The sequence below is a fragment of the Lepisosteus platostomus genome, chromosome 18 (assembly GCF_059453375.1).
Source record: "Lepisosteus platostomus isolate fLepPlt1 chromosome 18, fLepPlt1.hap1, whole genome shotgun sequence".
Lineage (NCBI taxonomy): Eukaryota > Metazoa > Chordata > Actinopteri > Semionotiformes > Lepisosteidae > Lepisosteus > Lepisosteus platostomus.
The window spans coordinates 15,018,151-15,039,808 of NC_142628.1; the positions used below are offsets into that span (position 1 = coordinate 15,018,151).

The 21,658-nt window shown below is 48.0% G+C and overlaps 1 protein-coding gene across 2 annotated transcripts in view; it reads right to left on the reverse strand.

Moving 5' to 3' along the window:
• luzp2 (leucine zipper protein 2) overlaps positions 1-18,901 on the reverse strand; it is a 140,375-nt gene extending 121,474 nt beyond the window's left edge. Inside the window, exon 1 of one of the 2 annotated variants that reach the window (XM_088611816.1) lies at positions 18,668-18,901. In XM_088611816.1, coding sequence (XP_088467942.1) covers positions 18,668-18,729 — 62 coding nt within the window. In that variant the 5' untranslated portion in view covers positions 18,730-18,901. Of the gene's footprint in view, positions 1-17,844; positions 17,868-18,667 lie in introns of those variants that run through there. The other variant, XM_088611818.1, reaches the window with a different exon arrangement.
• Positions 18,902-21,658: the final 2,757 nt, after the last annotated feature.

Here is a 21,658-nt window from a genome sequence, read left to right on the forward strand (position 1 = left end):
TGGATTCCGCATAGTCCCATGTCATGAAAAGATGGCATTGTAAAACCATGGGACACCACAGCAGAAGCAATGTAAAATCATAGTAAAAGTGTGAAAATGCCACAATAAATCCACCGTTATAAACCCGCACACGGCTGTCCTCGGGATAGGGGTTGCTCAAAGGCTCCTGCCCGATCGCTGTCCGCAGTGCTGAAACTCAGATGTACACAGAGCACAGCAACGTGGTGTGATTTTCACTTTCATGCTTACATCTTAAGAGCTGTATGACAGGCTCTCAGCTGAGCGGCCCTGCTTGTGAAAGAGGAGAGAAGATAGCTGCCTCTGGTGCAGTCTCGTGCCACATCAGCAGAGTGAAAAAGGATGACTCGGAATCTGGTCTGTCTGAGTCTTCAGTTCAAATTTCCAACATGACATAGAAAAGCCGTACTCAAGCGGAGACTGTTGCTCTGGTACTAGAGAAATTCACAGGGATGCTTGCCAGCATTAAGTCCATTACTGAAATCTCTCTTATAGTGCGTCTTTCCTGTTGTCCAATGTCTAATGACATTTCGTCCAGTTTCTTTAAAGTTCTCCTGCATCAGGAAAGGAACTACAACAGGGCATTAACCGAAATAAAATAAACGCCAGGTACTTCACTAAATGGAAGTGCATTTAAAAATCGAGGAAGGGAGGAACTGCTTTACACAAAGGGCTGTAGGAGTCTGGCTCGCCATTTACAGTAGCTGAAGGCCATGTCTTGGCTTCCTTCAAAATACAGCTGGACAGAATGCTTGGATCAATAAGCTACTAACTTCCAAACAGGCCAGACAGGCTGAAGAGTCTCCTCCGATTTGTAACCGTATGCATCAGGCTTTCATTTTCAGCATTCCCCGCTACATGAGTCTCCACTAACCATGCAATCTACCTGATCCCTATAGCCAGGTTGGCTAAAGTCAAAGTAAAGCCCTATGCATCCTTAATCAACAACTCCATTGGGCTTGTCTATATTTCCCAAAATCCTTAATGTAACCAGAAATAGCTCCCAACACATATACTGTACTGTATAAGAACTGTTAGCTGGAAATAATGTCAAATAATAAAGTAAGACATCTGTAATCAATATTGAGAAGATGATGCGCTTCCTGTAACCCCTGTATGGGACAGGCTTTCGTACAGGCCGCTGGATAGTTTCTCATCGTTCTTTTTTGGCCCCTTGCAGTGCTTAACACTCATACAACCAGAGTGGAGTCTTCACCTCGGTTAAACTTTTTAGAATGAAGGATGCCGCACAGTGCAGGGAAAAAAAATAAAAATCGATTTACGCAGGCACTAATAATTCCTGAATAAGGCTGATAAAACCTCCCATTTGGAGTCTCTAATAATGCAGCTTATTCCACAACACCGCACACCACTGACTCCTAGGTATATTTCCCCCCATTTTAAATGTTTTCAGTGCAGTTGTTTTGACATAAAGAGTCTTAATTATGCCTAAAAACGTCCCTCTCTCTACTTTCTAATTTGCCCCTCTACTGAAGGGGAAAGAGCTAACCTTGAGACCGAAAGGCGACACATTCATCAGAGGTTCAGACTGCAGATCAGCAGTGTCTCTGCACATCCATTAACTCCAAATCTCCCCCCACCATTCAGCAGAAGCCACTGTGACAGATGGACCCCTGTGCTGTATCATGTAATTTTAAACAAAGCCCAAACGCTCCTGGGGAGGATGATAAGGATGCTTTTAGGTCTTAAATAGACACAACATGTTTACCCATTATCTGCGCGAACTTTATCAACTCGATCGCCATTTCGTTTTCACCAACGTCCGCCCGTCGACTGCTCTTCGCTTCCTGCAGCGGCCACTTTTATCCAACTGCCACATCCCTAATCCTGGAGATGGCCAAGCTATCCCATCGGCAGCTGCCAGATTAGTTTCTGCCGGACCCTGGTTTTACATCGCGCCCGCGGGACGGAGCGCAAGGGGGAACTGGAACTCGTAAGCCGTGCGGAGGTGAGCCCAGAGCTGGGACCTCTTTTCCTCCAGCGCTGGATCAGCCGGTCATCCCGACAGTGTTGAGTCAACGGCACGTGCCTCATGCGTTGATTCCGTCAGAAGGCCTGCAAGTCATTTAATTTAGCAACGCATTTTTTTTTTTTACAGTGCTTTTTTCGAGCGCGTGCCCCTTCTACAAGGTAATGTCCTTTAAAGGCTCCCTTCTTTAAACAGCCCTGGTGAAAGAGGATCACAATGATGACCTCTCCACCTCACACACACACACGAAGGAACCAAGAAGATAGGTATTGCTACAGGCAGTCTTAAAAACCCTTTTCCTCAGCATTCATCAAATGCATTTGTTTATCGATGACGAAAAAGATCTAGTTACCCATCTAATGCGATGATAACATGCGTTGTGGGGGGTTCTGAGCTGTGCCTCACGGAAAGAGGGAGGAAAAAGAGAAAGAGTGAGGCTCCTGTTTGATTTTGTGTAGTTAAGAACACCTGGTCTAGGTAAAACACCTCTAAGTGTAATTTCCCCCCAAAAAAAAGTCCCAAAATACAGGTAAACGCGTGTAGATGAAGAGACCAGTGCATAATCAATGTCTGCTTAAACCAGTGGGAGAGACTTTTTTAATCTTCTAACATTTTAGCAAAACCCCGCTTATTTACATGTTCGATGTGCGACCGAAGTCATATACGCTGTGAAAAAGGTCTGTGCTGCTAAACCGGGAAATGTAGGAAGTGCTTCTAAATCCAGAATCCGCCTTTATAAATCCACAAAAACAAATGACTGTTTCTTTTTTAAGCTCGAAAAGGAGAAAAAAAAAAAGACCGAAAACAGCATTTCACCAAAGCCCTGTGTGTACTCATAATTATCCCTAATCCAGCTCCCTCTGTGGTGGAATGAAGCACTCTATTATTAGCGTGATGTTTTAAAGGAGATTTAGACAGCAAGGGGAGAACACAGAGGCTGGGGTTAGCACACAAACGCTGGGGTTTCTCTGAGGAAGGCTATCACTATCAGCCATTACTCAAGAAGGCCCCGCGCACGAGCCCGACATGCTTCCAGCTGTCAGAGAGGGGGATATCAGAGGACGGCACAGGCCGGCGCGCCGGAGAGGACCAGTGATCGATGGCACTCCTCTTCAAAAAGACTTCTTCCCTGGACCAGCTGGTCCCCGCTTTCCAAACTGGGAGTTATTAGGAGAGACGCTCAGGTGAGCGAAAAGAGAGATCTGAAGGCACCCATCGTGGATTCTAAATAAAAGTCAACATCACAGCCGGAGAGCACGCCACTTCCCAATCCCGAAGGCTTTGTGCGTTTTAGGAGAGATTTGAATTTTTCTTCCCAAACACCCATGCACTCCATGCAAATCTTGCATTATTTATTTTGAACAGATGCTGGGAGCTAATTAGTGCTTTGGTGGAGTGCTTCTCCTGGGTGCACAAGGAAATAGAAGGGACTGTAACTACAACCATTTACCTATGGGGAGAAGAAAACAAGCAGCTTCACGTTTTGCAGTTGCCAGCAGTTGACAACGCATCTGACATTAGTGTTTACGAAAGTGAAAATGAAGAATTATTGAAGGCAGGGCTGACACTGCACAGTGATCACTGGCGTGTCCCTTTCACGAAAGTTAGCTGTGGCAGAACGGAGTGCAGGAAGCAAGAGAGAGAAATCAAGTCAGAAACATGGCAAAACCAGCTCAGCAGGTAGAAATAAGGCTCAAGGCATCCCATCACAATGCCAAGCAATGTACTGTAGCTTTATCCTTTCATGAGAGCTACACAGGTACGAGACAGGAAATTATACTGTACATCATTGCTATGGGATGAATCGTTCCTTGTGTGCGTCACCTCATCATTACACCACAGCGGTCTTTGTGCAGTCTGCAGTCTTCCTGAAAGGGTGCATTATTCAGAGAAGTCTCGGCTTCTCCGCTGTGATTTGTAGCGCCGAGGTACAAAACAATCCTGATTGCAATTACATGCCAACAAATAAGGTTAGCCAAAACCTTCACAGCAAAATAAGAGAACAGAACAGGGCAGACCCTAAATAAATTATATTTGACCAAAACAGCCTTGCTTTCATTTTGTAATTCTGAGAAGGAAAGGCAATTAGGGCCATCCTGAAAGTCAGATAATCATGTAAAAACAACCTTTCATCAGACATGTCTGTAATCTGTGCTTTTACTTAATGATACCTATTGGAGCTCCTCTCAGATGTAGCAGGGATGAAAGTGAAGGATGGCGAGCTGTGCAGGAGAGGAAGCTGCCGGCCATACTGCGAGAGGGCTTCATAATTGCTCGAAACAGCGCTGCAGCCCTCTTCTGTGTGTGACAGCCAACACACAACTCTCGATTTGAAAGTGCAGAAGCAGCAGGGACGTCCATCTTAATGTCACAGAAAACAACAGTAATTAAATTCACCCACTGACGAGAACAATCAATAACCCCCCCCCCCATCTGTGTGCTCTTCTTATCTTTACGTTTTCCTTGTACCAACGTTGTAATTACTGGAATCCCCTTAAAAGCTAATATTCTTGTCGTATTGAGCCCTTCTTCCCCGATCTGTGCACGAATGGCGCACAGCTTCTAGAAGCCTCTCGATTCGGATTGTCATCTCAAAAGCTTCATGCACGCCCTGTGGTAGATGGCTCGGCGAGAGACAATTATTATAATAATAATAATAAAATAATAATAATAATAATATTATTATTATTATTATTATTAATTGCTTACACTTATATAGTGCTTTTCTAGACACTCCACTCAAAGCGCTTTACAGGTAATGGGGATCCCCTCCACCACCACCAGTGTGCAGCCCCACCTGGATGATGCGACGGCAGCCATAGTGCACCAGTACGCTCACCACACACCAGCTCTCAGTGAGGAGGAGAGCAGAGTGATGAAGCCATTTCATCATCAGATTTATCACTGTCTCACTCCAAACCAGGAGCTGTCAGTAGTCCAACACCTATAGTGTATACAGGTATCATGCAGACAAACCTGGAAGGTACAGTAAGGAGGCCACGACTGGTAAAGGCCAGGGGAAAATTTGGCCAGGACGCCGGAGCAACACCCCTACTCTTTTCAAGACATCCCATGGGATTTTTAATGCAAAACTGAGGTCCTGACTCTCTGGTCGTCTCATCCGAAGGACGGAGCCTGTTTACAGTGTAGCGTCCCCGTCACTATACTGGGGCATTAGGATCCACACAGACCCCAGGGTGAGCGCCCCCTACTGGCCCCACTAACACCTCTTCCAGCAGCAGCCTCAGCTTTCCCAGGAGTCTCCCATCCAGGTACTGACCAGGCTCACACTGCTGAGCTGCAGTGGGGCTGCCAGCTGGGAGCTGCAGAGTGATATGGCTGCTGGTAGCGGCAGGTTTGGCACAGACTGGCATGGCTGGGGGAAGCAAAGTTTGGTCCGTCAGGCTGAAGAACTCGGGACCCCCCTCCGCATCCCACCGTGATGAGGAACAGCGAGCCGATGAGCAGGGGGCGAGGAGGGAAAAGTGAGCACGATACCTGCACATACAGCAGTAGGACAAACTTCAGTTTGTCTCGTCTAAAGAAATTTTGTTGCAAACTCCAAAATTGGAGGCTGTGAGAAATGTCGTTGCTGAGTTATGTGTGCAAATTAACTTTACTCTTGATACACCCCAGTGACAGACTGGTTAATAAAGTGCTACTGAAAGCTTGGATTAGCTCTCTCTCTCTCAGCACTCTGCTATTTCATTGCCTTCTATTGCAGGAACCGGCGAGTGCTGTCAAATAATTCCACATTAAAAGCAAGACACCCAGCATGCTCTACACCCACCTCTCCTCAAAGCAAAGAGAGGGGACCCCTGTGAAATTAGACTGTAAATCAGGCCGATAAAGGCAATGACGTGCAATATCCGCAGAGAAATGGAATTTCCTTCCGACGGCCAGGTGCTACGGATTTATGAAATTGCAAATTAGCACGGAAATAAAAAAACAAACAAAAGCAAGGACAGCCTTCCAGCTGTCTTTCAGAAAGCCTTCTCCCTTCCTCTCGATCAGGTGTGTAAATCCTTACAAGCGGCCAGGGAGAACTCCAAGACGGGTCTTTTTTACCTTGAAAAAGGTTCCCTGACAGCGGGAACACAATTACCTTCAAGCGATTCTCCTCACTAACGATGGGCCTGGTTTATTGGCATTAGATTGGCAATCGCTCTAGGGGAGACTCCTGGAGATCAGTCACTTGACGTTCCCGTTTCTGGATATCAGTGCACAGCCATTGCTTGTGAAGCCAACACTTGTACATCGTGCTTATACCTTCTGCAAAACGCCGCAATTTAATTGTATAGCTCTGTCATGCAAGACTGTGGTTCTAACCGTCACATGTACTGTATATTCTTTATTTTGCATCGTTTATCCAAAGGGGAGCGTGCTGTTAGATAAGGTCTTTAGACAGGCTGTCGGCTTGCACCATTAGCGACCGGGTACAGTAGAAATCCTGGAGGCCATTCAAACTATCTCTTTTTTTTGTCAGCTTCCTAATTGCCAATTATATTATCCTCAAATTGCATGTGATCTTTAAAAGAAGTACAAAACCTACCATAAAAAGAGCACCGTCAACCAGGGCACCAATACCATCCAGGCAGCTCCGTGTGCAAATCGCCATTCCAGACAAAGCAAGTGCTGAGAAACTCTACCGTTCAGCTGTAGCACTGGATTCTCACAAACCCCAACCCTTCCAGAGCAAAACATTTCTACTGGAAACACTCCTAAACCTTTTTTTTTTTGTCTTATGTAAAACAAAGCTCCCATCTGTGGCCTCCAAACGAATTTAAGCAAAATCTTACAGCAGGTTGTAAAAAACTCTCACAGAACACTTAAAAAAAAAACAGGTTCTCCCCCCTGTGCTAAATAAGTTTGCAGGGAGTATTATTCTGATATTAAAAACTGCTACGCAGGAGACGGGAGAATGCCAGGATGTTAGATTATTTTGAGCTGGAGCAGAGCCACACTTCAGCCCATCTTGCCAATACCTGATGAGGTGTTTCCAAGAGGGAGTCATGATTAACAGATTCATCAAGACGGGCCCGTCTGTGCCCGACAGTACCTGCGCTGCTCCGCAAGGCTTTACCCAAATCCTGTTTTTAAACAAATGCACACTGCACTTTACGTTGGCTCAGGATATATATTATTGAGTGGGGGAAAAAAAAGAGAGAGGGAGGAAGGAAAAAAAAAAAGGAAAGGAGGACCATCTGTTACTTTGTTCGAAGCATCTGCTCTCTCCCGGTGACTACTACAACGATAATGGAAAGGGGAGCTGTGGCACGCAGGAAGTTTCCTTCCTGTGGAACTGCGCCCAGGCCCTGGCCAGCAGGAAGCAGGACTCGCTGCTCCTGCAACCTGTCAGAGGACAGAGCCGGCTCGCGTCCAGAATGCCAACGCAGGAAAAGGCACAACTCGGAGAGAAGCGCGTCTTCACGGGCTGCAATCGCAGGCGGTGTATTTTAATTACTGCTCCGTGGAAGAATAGAGAGGAGTAAAAATACTCGCTTGCCAGTATTCCCTCTGACTTCGGATTGTGACACAGTAGATGCTTTATCGGCACACCTGGATTGCTGGAGCACCAGTGTCTCGGCAGGTTTTCTTTCCAACTCTTCATAGGCCAGATCATTGCTGCTCATTGTTGGCTTAACTGGACCAGTTTTACAGCTTCTCTCAGTTACTCCTGCTTTAAAGAGCATACCTGCAGACACGCTGACCAGCCCTGCGGGAGCAGGAGTGGACAGCCCTGCAGTACCAGGGACTGGACAGCCCGCAGACACGCTGACCGGCCCTGCAGGAGCAGGAGTGGACAGCCCGCAGACACGCTGACCGGCCCTGCAGGAGCAGGAGTGGACAGCCCGCAGACACGCTGACCGGCCCTGCAGGAGCAGGAGTGGACAGCCCGCAGACACGCTGACCGGCCCTGCAGGAGCAGGAGTGGACAGCCTGCAGAGACGCTGACCGGCCCTGCAGGACCAGGGACTGGACAGCCTGCAGAGACGCTGACCGGCCCTGCAGGACCAGGGACTGGACAGCCCGCAGACACGCTGACCGGCCCTGCAGGAGCAGGAGTGGACAGCCTGCAGACACGCTGACCGGCCCTGCAGGACCAGGGACTGGACAGCCTGCAGAGACGCTGACCGGCCCTGCAGGACCAGGGACTGGACAGCCTGCAGACACGCTGACCGGCCCTGCAGGACCAGGGACTGGACAGCCTGCAGACACGCTGACCGGCCCTGCAGGACCAGGAGTGGACAGCCCGCAGACACGCTGACCGGCCCTGCAGGAGCAGGAGTGGACAGCCCGCAGACGCGCTGACCGGCCCTGCAGGAGCAGGAGTGGACAGCCTGCAGACGCGCTGACCGGCCCTGCGGGAGCAGGACTATACAACCCTGCCTTGTGCCGTTACGCTGGCTTGTTAACTACGGGCAATTAATCACCCAAGGGCGTGTGCCAGGGAAGGCTTTAGCAAATAAATAATTATGACAGTTTCATGTCATACAAAGGAATTAGACACAATGAGAAGTTAATGTACCTTCACTCCACTACTGTTTTCAATGGTTAGAGAAACTTTGCTATTAATAGAGCTTGGTGTGAGTGACAGAAAAAGCCTGTCATTTGGCATTATTAAATAACGCAAATCAATTCATGTTAGACTCTTCAAAAATCATGCTCATAAGAACTCCAGGTAGGAAAAGCATGACAGCCAACATAGGGGCCCTTACCTTCCCCACCCAGAGTTTCAGGAGTTCAGACAAGCCCAGGCAGAATCGTGGTGTGATTTGAATTAATTTACAGATCTAACTCGTTTTGTGCCAATCCTGGCCACTGTCCACCCATCTTGAGCACGAGAGACGTGGAATGCACATGCTGTACCAGGAAGTTAGAGACGTGCAGTTTGTATGCATGCAGATGCAAGTGGGTGAGGGTAAGGTATGACCACCTCCTGAACCTTTTTACAAAGCTCCATTAATTGACATTGTTCCTCGCCATTAACACCACATGTTCCTGTCTACATATCTGTAAAACTAAAGGGCCAGTTTCAACAGATCTCTCGGGATTAACTGTTAGGATAAAGATTCACTAGAGGATTATTATTACAGAATTCCATTTCTGCATTAACAAGAAAACCTGATTGAAAGTAAAACAGAAAATGTCTAAGACCTTTGTACAGCATTGTATATTAATAATAATAATCCTCATACTTAATTAGTGCTTTATACAGTAGGTAATGGAGATCCATCACCACCTGGATGATGGCTTTCCTCTATGATCACACTGCACACAGATGCAATGTCTCGATTGGCAGGACAGGAGGTGCGTGCTACAGGATTTTCTTGCACAGTTTTCGTGCACCCCGATTCGCACAACTGCCCCCCCCCAACTTCGCTCTCTTCTGCCCCTTCAGCCCCTCCATTCCCTCTCCAATGCCAAGCTCTGCACTCCAAGTCAGCGTCCTGTGACAGCTGTGTCACAGACAGCAAGAGATCCAGCTGTGCTTCACTTCCTGTCGGGAATATCGGAACATTCCCGCTTGGATCCCATCGCTCGCCCTCAACCTGGGAGAACTTGAGACCAACACAACAGGAATAAGACAAAGCCTCGATCCTTTCTGCTTTGGCAAGTATGCCAATGCCTAGCCTCATTCACAAAGAGCTCCTTGTCCTGGGAATGCAATGAATGTGGGAGTGTTTGGGGACAGAACTGTGCTTTTACGATCCATGTTGCACACCGCATTTCAAGATGGAAAATCACAACCTAGACCTGAAGGCATGTTACATTTCGTACACATATTTAATGTCTTCACAGGATGATATGTCAGCAAAATGTACCTTAGCAGGCCTTTTGCCGTTTCTCACTCCATAGATCTTTGTACTGTCAGCACTTATTAAGCAGCAGCTGCCCTAAACATCAATTTGTCTTCCCCCGTTTCAGGTTTCTTTCAGAGACAAAATGTTGTTCAAATATACATGAATGTGTTCCTGGACTTCCGCTGGGTTCATGCAATACGTAAAACCATTTCCCTCCCTAGGGAAGCACGCTGTATCCTCGCAATAAAATCTTGATTTCACACTCAGCAGGTGCAGACAGCTATTATTATTATTATAACTCCCATTCCATTAATTAGGAAGGCATCCCTACATTCCATAGCAGACAGACAGATGGAAACAATAACCCAGTTTGAAGCGCATTAAGACATTACTATGCATGCAGGTCAGGTAGGTAGCACATTTTCTCCTGCAGTTCCTGCGCACTGGTGTAAGAAAGTAGTGCTATTTTTGCACCAAAATGAATTGCATTAGCCAGGCGACTGATCAATGTTTTTCCAGACCAAATGGTTCATCGCAGTGACATGCTGTAAATGTGGCAGGAGTAAACAAGAGTTCATGCTGCTCGGATAATTAAGCAAGGAGGGATTTTCACTGCTACAGAGCAGCAACCTCAGCATTAATCACAAAAAGAAACTTAGTTCCCTCATGAGGAGGCGTGGACAATGCCAAAGTCCTCTGCAACCTCCGGTTCTAAAGCTTTACCCTAGTCAGCGCCTCATGTTGTATTATGGGATGTCCAGCCCTGGTCCTGAACTGCCCCAGTCCAGCAGGATTTACAGGTCAACATTACAACATCGGTTCAATTGACCAGTCCAAAATTGTTCCAATTAAATAATGGAGAGATAATTTTTGAACACAAATATGAAGACCTTCCAAGATCGGAGTAGCCCAAGTGATTTGCTTAACTAAAGAGACAACATTCTAGCTGTGGAGCCTCCTTCAGGTGCAAGGGAGAGAGGGGAGAGTCAGCAGCTGATCGAAGAGACGGAATGCCGGTTTAGTGAGAGAAGGAGCAGGAAAAGAAATGGCAAAGAGATGGAGAAAAAGATTTAGCGGAAGGCATAGTGGGCCGCAGCAGAAACGGGTTGAAGAAGTTCAAGTAGCTCACACCTGAAGAAGGCTCCACAGCCGAAACACTGTTTCCTTTCTTTTCTTTTCAGCAGGGAATAAACCCTTTACCTGTTCCTTTGCAGCCTACGCATGCTGACACAGCTCCCTACTTCAACTACTATACAGTACATATACTAGTTTGGTGGAGTAATTAAAGCATAATGTTCTGTGTGCACACAATACAGAGGCCACACTCTCCATGTGGGAATCGTAGGCAGTGCAGGTTACGTTCTTAAAGCCAGGCAGACACATAAAACACAAAACCCCTCGAGATCGGCTTGGCTCGTCTGGCCATCATCAGTTTCTGCCAGGATTAGGCTACTATGCACTATGAGGCGAGCTTAGATTAACCCTGACATGGCCTGATGGGACTTGACAGTCCCGCCAGTAAAAAGCCTATGAACTCTGAAGCTGGGCTGCAGAGAGGAGGAAGGGAAGATTTGCAGCGAGCAATCTCATTAGACGTCAGAGGCAAGGCGGACGCTGGCCAGAGTCCATCTCCCAGCTAGTCAGGTGCGAACAGCGCCCTACAATATACAGTACAGCACGACCATGGCCAAACTTGACCATGACCACAGTGATCTCTCCAGCTGCATCCTCACAGGGCGGTTTCTGAACTCCTAGAGCAGAAATGTATCCGGAACCAAAATGATCCGGAGAACAGGATTACACCTTCCGCCTTTTCTCAATGACAGACTACTCTCCTTTGAATTCTCTCTCTCCATTTGCAGGTGTCGCCTTCCCACTTCTCTCCCATGCTCCTCCTCTGAACTACCTTGTCTGTTGTTCTCCCCTGCTTTACCACCAGCTGACTCCCCTCTCGACCTCACGCCTGAAGAAGGCTCCACAGCCGAAACGTTGCGGCTCTTTCCTTTACCTTCCAGCGTGCGATAAACCTTTAGCTGTTCCTCATGACCACTGCCTACCTTTTGTAGAAACAGAACACGCGAGGCGTAAAGAGTTAAAAAGGCAGGAACGTGCTCGAGGCGGTGGAGACGAAAGGCCTGAACAGAAAGTCTGTTGCGTGATGGAAAAGGCTGGGAAACACTGCCTCCGTAGGGCAGCACTGTGAAAAAACTGCCCCTCCTTAAATACCCCTTCCTCAAGTTCAAGTTCACGTTTATTTGTCATTCCAGCCATATACAAGTATAACACAATATTGTTCCTCCTGGTCCACGGTGCAAATACAGACAGGACACTGACACAGACATTGTAGACAGGATACACGTAGTGCAAAGTGCAGATAGTGCAAATTACTAAGGCGAATACATATCACAACATACACAACACACTGGGGGGTTTTAAACCCTGTTTCTGGAATTGGAGTGGGTGCAAGTAGATTCCAGGGTGTTGAGGAGCCCGCGTACTGTGGCAACGCACAATAATCACAAAACGGAGTTTAGTTCAGGCAAGAAATGATTCGTCTCAGAAAAAAACAAAAACAAAGATTATTGACTATAAGAACCCCCCAGGTCCCCCATCCTACAGCTGGGAGGACTGGAGCAGCTGGGGTAGAGACCCTCACTCAAGGCACAGCAGAAGCAGGGTCTGCAGCAGGGACTCGAACCCACACCCCCGTCAGTTCTATTTGAATGCTGTGGGCTATTTCATTTTAAGAAGCAGAGAATGAGAAATAGGCCCTCAGGTTATGGCTCGTACTCATCTGGGGAGTAGCAGAAACAACAGTGGGAGCAGCTGAGTGAGAGGACAACTCACAGCAGTGGAAGGGACTGCAGCGTTACTGGTGCTGCAGATCGGACATTCACATCATTCGAAGCTACAGTAGTTCAAGCAGGGAGCTGCCTCCATGTGCGCAGGCTGCAAAGGAACAAGTACAGGTCTATTCCCTGCTGAAAAGGGAAGAAAAGACACAACGTTTCAGCTGTGGAGCCTTCTTCTTCACACCCAAAGAAGGCTCCACAGCCGAAATGTTCCCTTTCTTTTCACATCATTGGCTTGTTTTGGGCATCAACCATTTGTCTACGGAGGTTTTGGTTAAAGTCAATTTTTTTAAGCGTTTAAACCTTGCGCACCAACACAAAAGGCCTGTTTCCCCCCCATCTGCAGCCCGTGGTCTTGTAAACGGCAATCCAGCCTCCTCGCCAACCAGCAGCACTACCGCTGAGAAAGGTGTCGTTTCTCAAGCTCCCCGCTGAGCAGGGAGAGGAAGGCTTGTTTCGTTATGTGACAGCCCAGGAGGCCCCTTGTGCTGTACAAGAATTAACAGGAGACCGAAAAAGAAAACTTTGACCTGCCTGAATATATCAGGTGTAATCGCTTCTGTAAGAATTATATTAGAGTGGCTGGTGGGGGGGATGCATAAGCATACAGTATACAAAGTAACAAGACTAGCTGATAAGATAAACACCTTGCGGATATCTTTACAGGAGTCATGACTGCTTCTCATGCCTTAGCTAGAGCCCTGCGTCACTCATAAAGCCTGAGAAGTACTGCACGCCCGTCTCTGATGAACTCGGAGCCAAAGCCGGGAAATTGATATCTCGTCTCCGTGTATTCGAACGGCAGCCTAAGCAGGAACTGATCGCGGCAGATGGTCTTGCAAATGCAGGAGATATCAACCAAAAACCACGAGTCGCACTTGGTGTCATTCAGAAGAGTCAGAGACGCGCAGAGCCGGCTTAAGCACGCACGGAGATAAAAATAACTGCGTAAACCAACTGGAATCTCGTCAGGAAGTGTGCGGCTGCCCGATAGCGGGATTTGTTTGTTTTTTTATTCAGGCCAGCACGAAACCCTGGTAATAGCACATGCCTGGTAACCCGGGCTGTCGCCGTTGTGAGATCATGTGAAGAGTAGAGAAACTTTAGATCTCAGAATAGCCCACAGCTCCCTGCTGTAGTCGTGTACATGTGCGACTTGAAAACTTCAACCTGCGTGTGTGTGTGGACTTTACCGATCGGATTTTTGATAAGGGCGCCCTCTTCTGGTGCACCCTAAGCTCCAAAGCAGTGATGCACAGGGATGGATGATCATGGTGGAGAGAGTGTGCCTTTCTTCTTTCAGCCTTTGTCTTGGGAATTTAATAAACAAAAAAGAAAAGGGGTCCTAAAATTAGCAAGCACATATCGCACCCTCATCCCGGAACGTGGTGTTTGTTTGACTTTTCAAATTCCATCGTCTTTCGTCTACACTTTAACATTTATGACTTTAACATTTAGGCTCTCCACGTTTAGAGGGCAGTGTGGGCCACGAGGGACTAATTAGAAACCATTAGACATTATGGATTTAAAAAGACAACGGGCTAGCACACTTGCTGCGGTTATTATAAAGAAGTTTAGTATTCTCTGCAAGCATCGTGACAAAAATATCTCACCTCTGGCTGCTCTTTGCACGGTCATGAATTTGGCGTTTGCTTTGTCGTAGCTGTCGGTTCTTAAAAACGTTCATCAACTACTTATTAGTTCTGCTACAACCACGGCTCTCTTGTGCAACAGGATTTAATCGGCGGCTCTCAACTTCCTTGACTTCCGCCTCTGCCACGTGTTCTTGGGTGTGGCCGGAGCACAGCCGCCCGCGATACCTTTCCACGTGTTTCTGACCCACGGAAACAATCAGCGGGATATAAAGCGTAGGTTTTTTTTAAAAAAAAACCGCCGGACCACACAGCCGACTTGTAGGCTTACACTATGGGTGATTGGGAATAACGAAGATGTACATCTGTTTTTACACGAAAACACTGTTTAGTTCGGCTGCCGCCGTAGTTCTCCAGTACTATATCTCACAAGAAAAATAATCCCTCGTTGTCATTATATAGCGCTTTTCATCGTAAGGGTTCCAACTCTCTCCCCCCTCCTGCAGTGCAGTACCCCCACCTGGGCAAGTGACAGCCATTCTGCACCAGTAGATTGGAGTGGGGGGAGAGATTAGTGCCAGTTGAGTTAAGGGGGAACTTTTGCATGGCCACCCTGTGGCACCCCCAGAAAACCATGTGATCGTTGGACCAGGCAGTCACTGTGTGATTGTGCACAGAGTCCCCCCTCCCCACACAATAGAGCAGCAGGCATGAGAGTGCTAGTGGGGTGCGCAGTGCACTGCATGTTTCTCTGGGTTCCTCCGGGGAACTGCTAGCAATCAGACCAGCAGGGTGGGATACAATGCCTCCTGCCTCGTGTAGCCTTGCTGGGTTTCCAATGTCCTTGCACTGCCTCCTGCTCAAGAAAGCCCCCAGGTGCTTTTGTCCTCAGGTGCCGGCCAACGGCGTCCAGCAGAGAGATGGCCAGGAAACACGGATTCACGAGTGACCGGCTTTGTGGGCTCTTCAAACAACTCTGCTTTGAAACGCTGCTTTCTCAGAAATCCAAGATGCCTGTGGCACTACAGAATTATTGCGGCTACAACATCCGCTGATGCCAAAGCTGTGTACGAGCACAGATAAGACTATTCACGTCCTGGGGGTGGGGGGGGTGTTTAATTTGTATGTTTCTGTTTTTTCAAACTGCAAATGCTTCTATCTGTCCTTTTCCTCTAATCACATTGTCGGAGAGGGCCAGGGCGAATCGGAGCCTGGCTTGCAAGCACAGAGCCCCCAGGTGTGACCATGCCCTGGACCGGACACCAGTCTATCACAGGGGCACACACACACACAACAACAACAACAACAACAACAAGACAGGTAGACCCGGTGAAGACGTGCAGACTCCACACACACACACAAGGCACCCGGGCGGGAATCCTACCTAGGACCAGAGAGACACGGCCCCAGTGTCCACGCGCAAGGTCATTTCAAACCAGGCGCTCAATGAATCTCATTTCCCTGGGTAGCTCCAGCTTCGATTAAGCGACATTTATTTATTATTTAAACTCCTATCACTCCCATTATGACAGTGCATGCCAGAAACAAGACATCAGTACTAATATGAACACAGTGGCATAATGCATATTGATCTATGTTTATTGTTCTACCGATATCGTCTGGGAGGCATTCTGGCAAAGCTGCCCTGCAAGCTGTCGAACTTCCAGCCTGTGCTTCGACACTGTATAGCGGACTTCCTGCGCGAACATGCTTGATGGCAGCCCCCTCAACCCCTCCCCTCCCCACCACCTGACGCCTCGAAGGAATCTCTAATCAACATAGCAGATGTGTTCAGTTTGAGCGCTGTGAAGGGTCACACAGAGAAAAGCGAAGCAGCAAAGACTTCAGCACCTCCCTCAGGGCTGGGAGAAAGCCACATGTCACACCTGTGAGGACAGCCTGCTCTCGGGCCCCGAGACCAACAGAACTAGCCCCCTTCTCCTCTTTACCAACATTTTTCATTTTTGAGACTATCGGCGTTATACTGATATTTACCACCGCTGTCCTACCCATTGAAAACAGGGAGTGGGAGCAGGACTTTTTCCGTTTGTTTATTCCCTCCTGAGATGTTTTCCAGGGACACACGGCTCGTTTTGGTTTCTGTTAGCGACCATCCCAAAACTGATCTCTATTTTTTTTCCCCAAAAAAACTTCGCCACAGTGTTTGCTGGCGAGGAGGACAGCTACTGTACATGTGTCTTGAACCGTTTCACCCATGCCTGCTCGTCTAGGCCATGGGAGAGACTGTGGGCTCCCTGCCACTGTACAACAGCCCTGATGCTGCTCACACTGTCTCGAGATGCCTCATTCTCAGACCTCCGCGAACGTTTTCAGGCGGACTGAGCCACACAGATACGACCATATACCAAAATATTGGATTGTCTCCTAATGGGCCACATTACCGTTTGTAGACAGGAAGGCGTACACAATATACAAATCAATACAGGCTATCAGTCTTAAAGGAAGAATGATTTTCCAATCAATCAGGTCACTTAAATGACATATTTCACAATCTGGGAGGGAGTTTCATCTACTGTACCTCCACGCTGATGACATCAGTAGGTATCTGATCATGAAAAACGCACTACGAGCCTTGTGTTTCAGTCATTAGTCATGTGTTATTGAGATATTGCAGTGTTATTGCTGACATCTAGTGCAAAATGGTACCAGAAAATCATGTATGGGATTGTTAAGAGGTGAATTTGGTACTTTGGTTAATATTTTAATTGTTTCTGGCAGGAAGTGTTGTCATCGTACTGTATTACTGCCAGCTACCCTAAAATAAATACTAAGCCAGTCCAGAGCAGGCAGTAGTAGAACTATGGTCAACACTGTCTACATTTGCTCAGGCAGCTCATATAGCTTTACTCCTAAATATATTTAAGAGATGTTTCCTACTTTGCAGCTGTTTGTCCAATCTGCTTTGCTTCCGCCTAAAGATGGAAAAAATGCTCAATTTGCAGAAGCGCAACGATGTCTTGACTACATCCTTGAAATCCTCCACGACCACAAAACTCAAGACTGATTTGATTGGATTGAGATTCAGGTTGTCTGCATTTCACACACAATCAGATACCAAGCCATCATCTCTCTGTTTATCATTCTGGGTTTATTATGAAGGCTGTGCAATTTGCCTCTGGACACAAAGACAATTCCACCAGAAGTAACTGTGCTACAGTATGTTAGTTCCACTGGCCCAAACGAAGCACAGAATAGTCCTGATCCTTGGCTTTATGTTTTATTCCAAAAGTTATAATGACATTAGGTCGGTTGTTTTTTCTCCCTCAGAAAAGGGTTATGAAATTCTAATGCAAAGATTCCTGAATTATATTCCTAGACAGAGGAGAAATGGGAAGAGCTTCTCGCACAGTGTAGGAACTTCTTCAGATAACCCTGCTGCATCTCAATCATTCAAACAGCCAGAGTCCTTTCCTTCTTTGTACAGAATTCCCAACACACGCAGCTTTGTGTTTTTAATGTGGTGGGTGAAATACAGCACAGATGCATGGAGAATTTAAAGAACTAATCTTGCACTGGTAGGAGCTTTGAGGAAGGGAAAGGAAATTGATCCCGCTGCAAAAACCTACCTGTGTCTGAGTCAGGTCCTGATAAAAATCCGCGTTCTGCATAATCGTATAATATCGGGCTTTTGATCACGGTAAGATCTGCGTTTTCAGCCAACCGCAACAAGCACAGCACACAGAATAACCGGCATCACCGAAGACAACAGCAACCGTATCGATATAACCCAGATAACGATGCCTGGCACGACTCTACACTTCCAGGAATTTCATTGCGCTCTCTAGCAGCAGGCAGCACGGTCCCGGAGCAGTCAGTCGGCGGCTTCTGCTCACGGGGGTAAAGATATCGCCTTTGCCTCTCTGTCTCGCTTTGTACGCAGTCCGGCAGAGCGTCACCCCCTTGATAACCATCCCAGCATAGCAAACAGGCACAAGAGCAACAACAACAACAACAACAACAGGAGAAAAAAAAACTCCCTTAAGTAATGCTGCACTTCATAGAGGAGTCTGGACCTGCTCGCTTAGCCTTCACTGGGTTCCCGTCAAGGGACTCTGCGATCGCCTATACGTTTAAAAACTCGGTTGCAGACTGATAAGAGGGGGCAAAAGGGAGGAGGGGGGGTATAGGCACGTTCCCAAATTGACAGAAAAAAAAAAGTTCAGGATTAAGAGCAAAACCTCTTTTCAAAGCGAGCCAGAAACAGGAGCCGATAACCTGCCTTTGTATCAGATCAAGTGCGGGGCTGTATCTTCCTACAGTAGATGGACGCAAGTCTAGGCAAACAAAAGTCTTTGTAACATTTAACACGGCTGAGGTGACATCCCCCCAGTACCATTCGGAGGAGCGAGAGGATAAATAAATGTTGTTGGTTTTTTTTTTTGGACTCACCTAGTATTGAGGCTCAGAGCTGGAAATAGTAGCAGCAGGCAAACCGCACAGATGAATTTCATAGCTTTGTTTCGCTCTCTCTCTCTCTCCTTCGCCTGCTACCCCTCTCGCTCTCCTGCTCGGCTCTCTCACTCCGCCGGCGCCGGCACACACACACACACCGGCACACACGAGCACACACGGCGCCTTCTTCCGCGGGAGAGACGGTTGTCCTCGTTTTTAAATAAATTCCATCTGGGGAAGACGGACAGACCGACGGAGCCGGGGAGGGGGGAGAGAATAAAAGCTCAGAGAGTGATTTGAGATTGAGCAATGATGTCACTGCCCGTGTAGCCAGTGTGAGAGCTGCCTTCCCAAATGTTTGCGATCGCGGCAGGCAGCGTACCCCTTCATATGGCATGGGAGTTGTTATTACGACCAGTTGAAGTGGCAGAAAGGGAAGTGTGTTATGTGGATAGAGGTATATTCATGGAAACGCAGAGCTCAATGAAATACCCCCAAATGAACACCCTGTTCATTCCATTAAGATTTTATTTGGCACAAGAGCGAGGACCTCAATTTTATACGAACAGCAGACAGTTCCAGTTAATTCAATCGCGTTTGAACACGTTTCCAGTTTCAACAGACATGCGGTAGACGTCTGTATTTGATACTCAGAGATGACAATACAGTGTAGGGGAATGTGCGATGTACAGTTTATTTAATGGCGGTATGAATGTCACACGGGAGCGAGATACTGTAAGACACCGTCGTGACGTGTGTCAAATTCACAAGAAAAGATGTCCAAACTCGCAAATGAACCCCCTTGCAAATTGCGTGGAGCTGTTAGGGCTGCCGCGCGCGAGGCTGCAGATAATTAAGGCATGATAAATGACTTGCATTACCAGTTTAATGGAGTTTGGGTCTATTGTCCAGGAATGCGCCGGCTCTCGTTTTCCATCCGTGTTCACCCATCTCGTTTGCTCTAATTAAAGGCATCCGCATGGAAAATGGCTTGTGTTCAGCGACTACTCATAATGAGTTCTTAGACCACATCTGGTAAGGGTCACAGTCTCCAACTTTCCCAAAGTCAGCCAAGGTGCTCTCGGAGAGCCCCCACACGTCATCTGTCTTCATTACTGATAATCAACGGGATATCATACCCTCATACCAAGGCAGAGCTGCACTTTTGCTGACAATTATTAAGGCAGCAGGACCATGTTAAATTCTCCAGAACTGTTCTGCCAGCTGTAAGAAAAAAAATACAGACGGACACAGTGTCCGTATGTTCTTATAGTATACGATACACTATGAGAGGTACCTGTAGATAATGTGGCGCTTTTCTTTCTGATGATAGTTCTTGAGCTGGGCTAATGGTGAACGGGGTTTACAAGCCTTGCGGGTGGCTGTCGGTTAACAATTACTTTATGTCCTCTCGTCCATCTCAGTGCCTCTCACCCTCATCTGTGTCCCCCTCATTTGCCGATGGCTTTCTCCTGTCAGCTAAAAAGATTTAAAAAAAAACGAAACAAAAGCACAAGGTTTAAAGTGACAGGCACCGCGCAGGTCTGGCTTTGCAGTTTCCTGACACCTCTGCAGAAAAGCGGAGCTGGAAGTTTATCCCAGAGGACTGCGTTTTGTGTTGTTGTTTTTTCAATGCTGCGCTATCAACCACAGACAGCAGAAGAAATGTCTGTGGTAAACATGTCAACATGGCTCAGGCCTGAGGACTGGACAGTTTTTTTTTAAGAGGGAGAATTCAATTCTCCGAAGTTTCTGGGAGTGAGCTCGCTGTCTGGGCTGGTTTTCGGATTCGAGCTTGTTTCGCCGTTTAGCGGAGATGTGGACTCCCGGAGCTGTTCAGCAGAAGCTGCGCTCACAGACTCATTCACAGCCAGCCTCTCCTCTGAAGAAGGGCGCCCACGGAGGTGACACACGGCACGTCAGCCCCAGCGCCAGCGCTTAAACGGGTAGCCTCCCGATCAAAGCCCGGGCGCAGAGGGCAACAAGACCTTAATCTCTTTAATCTCCAGCGCAGGAACAAGACAGGGGGGCTTGCCAAAAGTGTTCAGTTGGGTGTCAGTGGAATACGGGCCAGCAGACACAGATGGACATGAACACTAAACCGAGGCGGGCGCGTGGGGACAAGCTGATCAGAGACAGCAGCATGAGACTGTCACAGCAATTAGCTCGGCGCGATCAGCCAAGCACGGTGTGCCAGATGGCCTTCTCTCAGCTGTGCCCTTCATGCCCCCTGATCTGTTGAGGATCAGACCAGGGGATGGGGGAGGGCGGTACCTGCATCCCGTGTCACGAACCGCATTCCTCCAAGCGCCCACACCCCCGCACTAATTAATCAAGTGTCATCCCTCGCACTCTTCCCTGTTCACACCCTCTCACTCCACTCAGTCGCCGCTCACTAGTGAGAATGACCCTTGGCTTTCTCTTGGGAGCATAAACTGCTCTCGACCTGATTTCCGGCCACCCGCCCTTGTTTTCCTCCGGCTTCGACTCCGCCTCGCCTCTCGTTTTGGATTTGGATGCTCTCCACCTGACTCTTGGGATTCCCGACCTGGCTCTTCTACCTCGGCTACGACTTTCTGCCTTCTGCCTCTGGGCTTCGGACGCCAATCACTGGCAACAGCCTCCAGTCTGAGCGCCGCATTGGGTCCAACTGTGACCGTTGCGGTTCTGTGTGGGCCCTCTGCCGCTCCACCTCACCGGTTCGCCCCGCAAACACCTGGGGCGCGAACCCGGGTCTCAGGCGTAACGCAACAGGGAACCAGCCGAGTGAGCTAAAGGAGAGCTCCCCCAGCCCAGGCGGCTGAGGTCCCTGCTACACGCAGGGAGGGCGATGACGTCACCGTGCCCAGACGAGCTCTGCAACACAACCACGTGCTCCTAACATCCTCACTGACATCCTGACATCCTGAGCCATACTATTCCCTGGGCTATGCATCAGATACCGCCTTCCCATCGCCAATCGCCCAACCTCTCACTGACAAAAGGCCC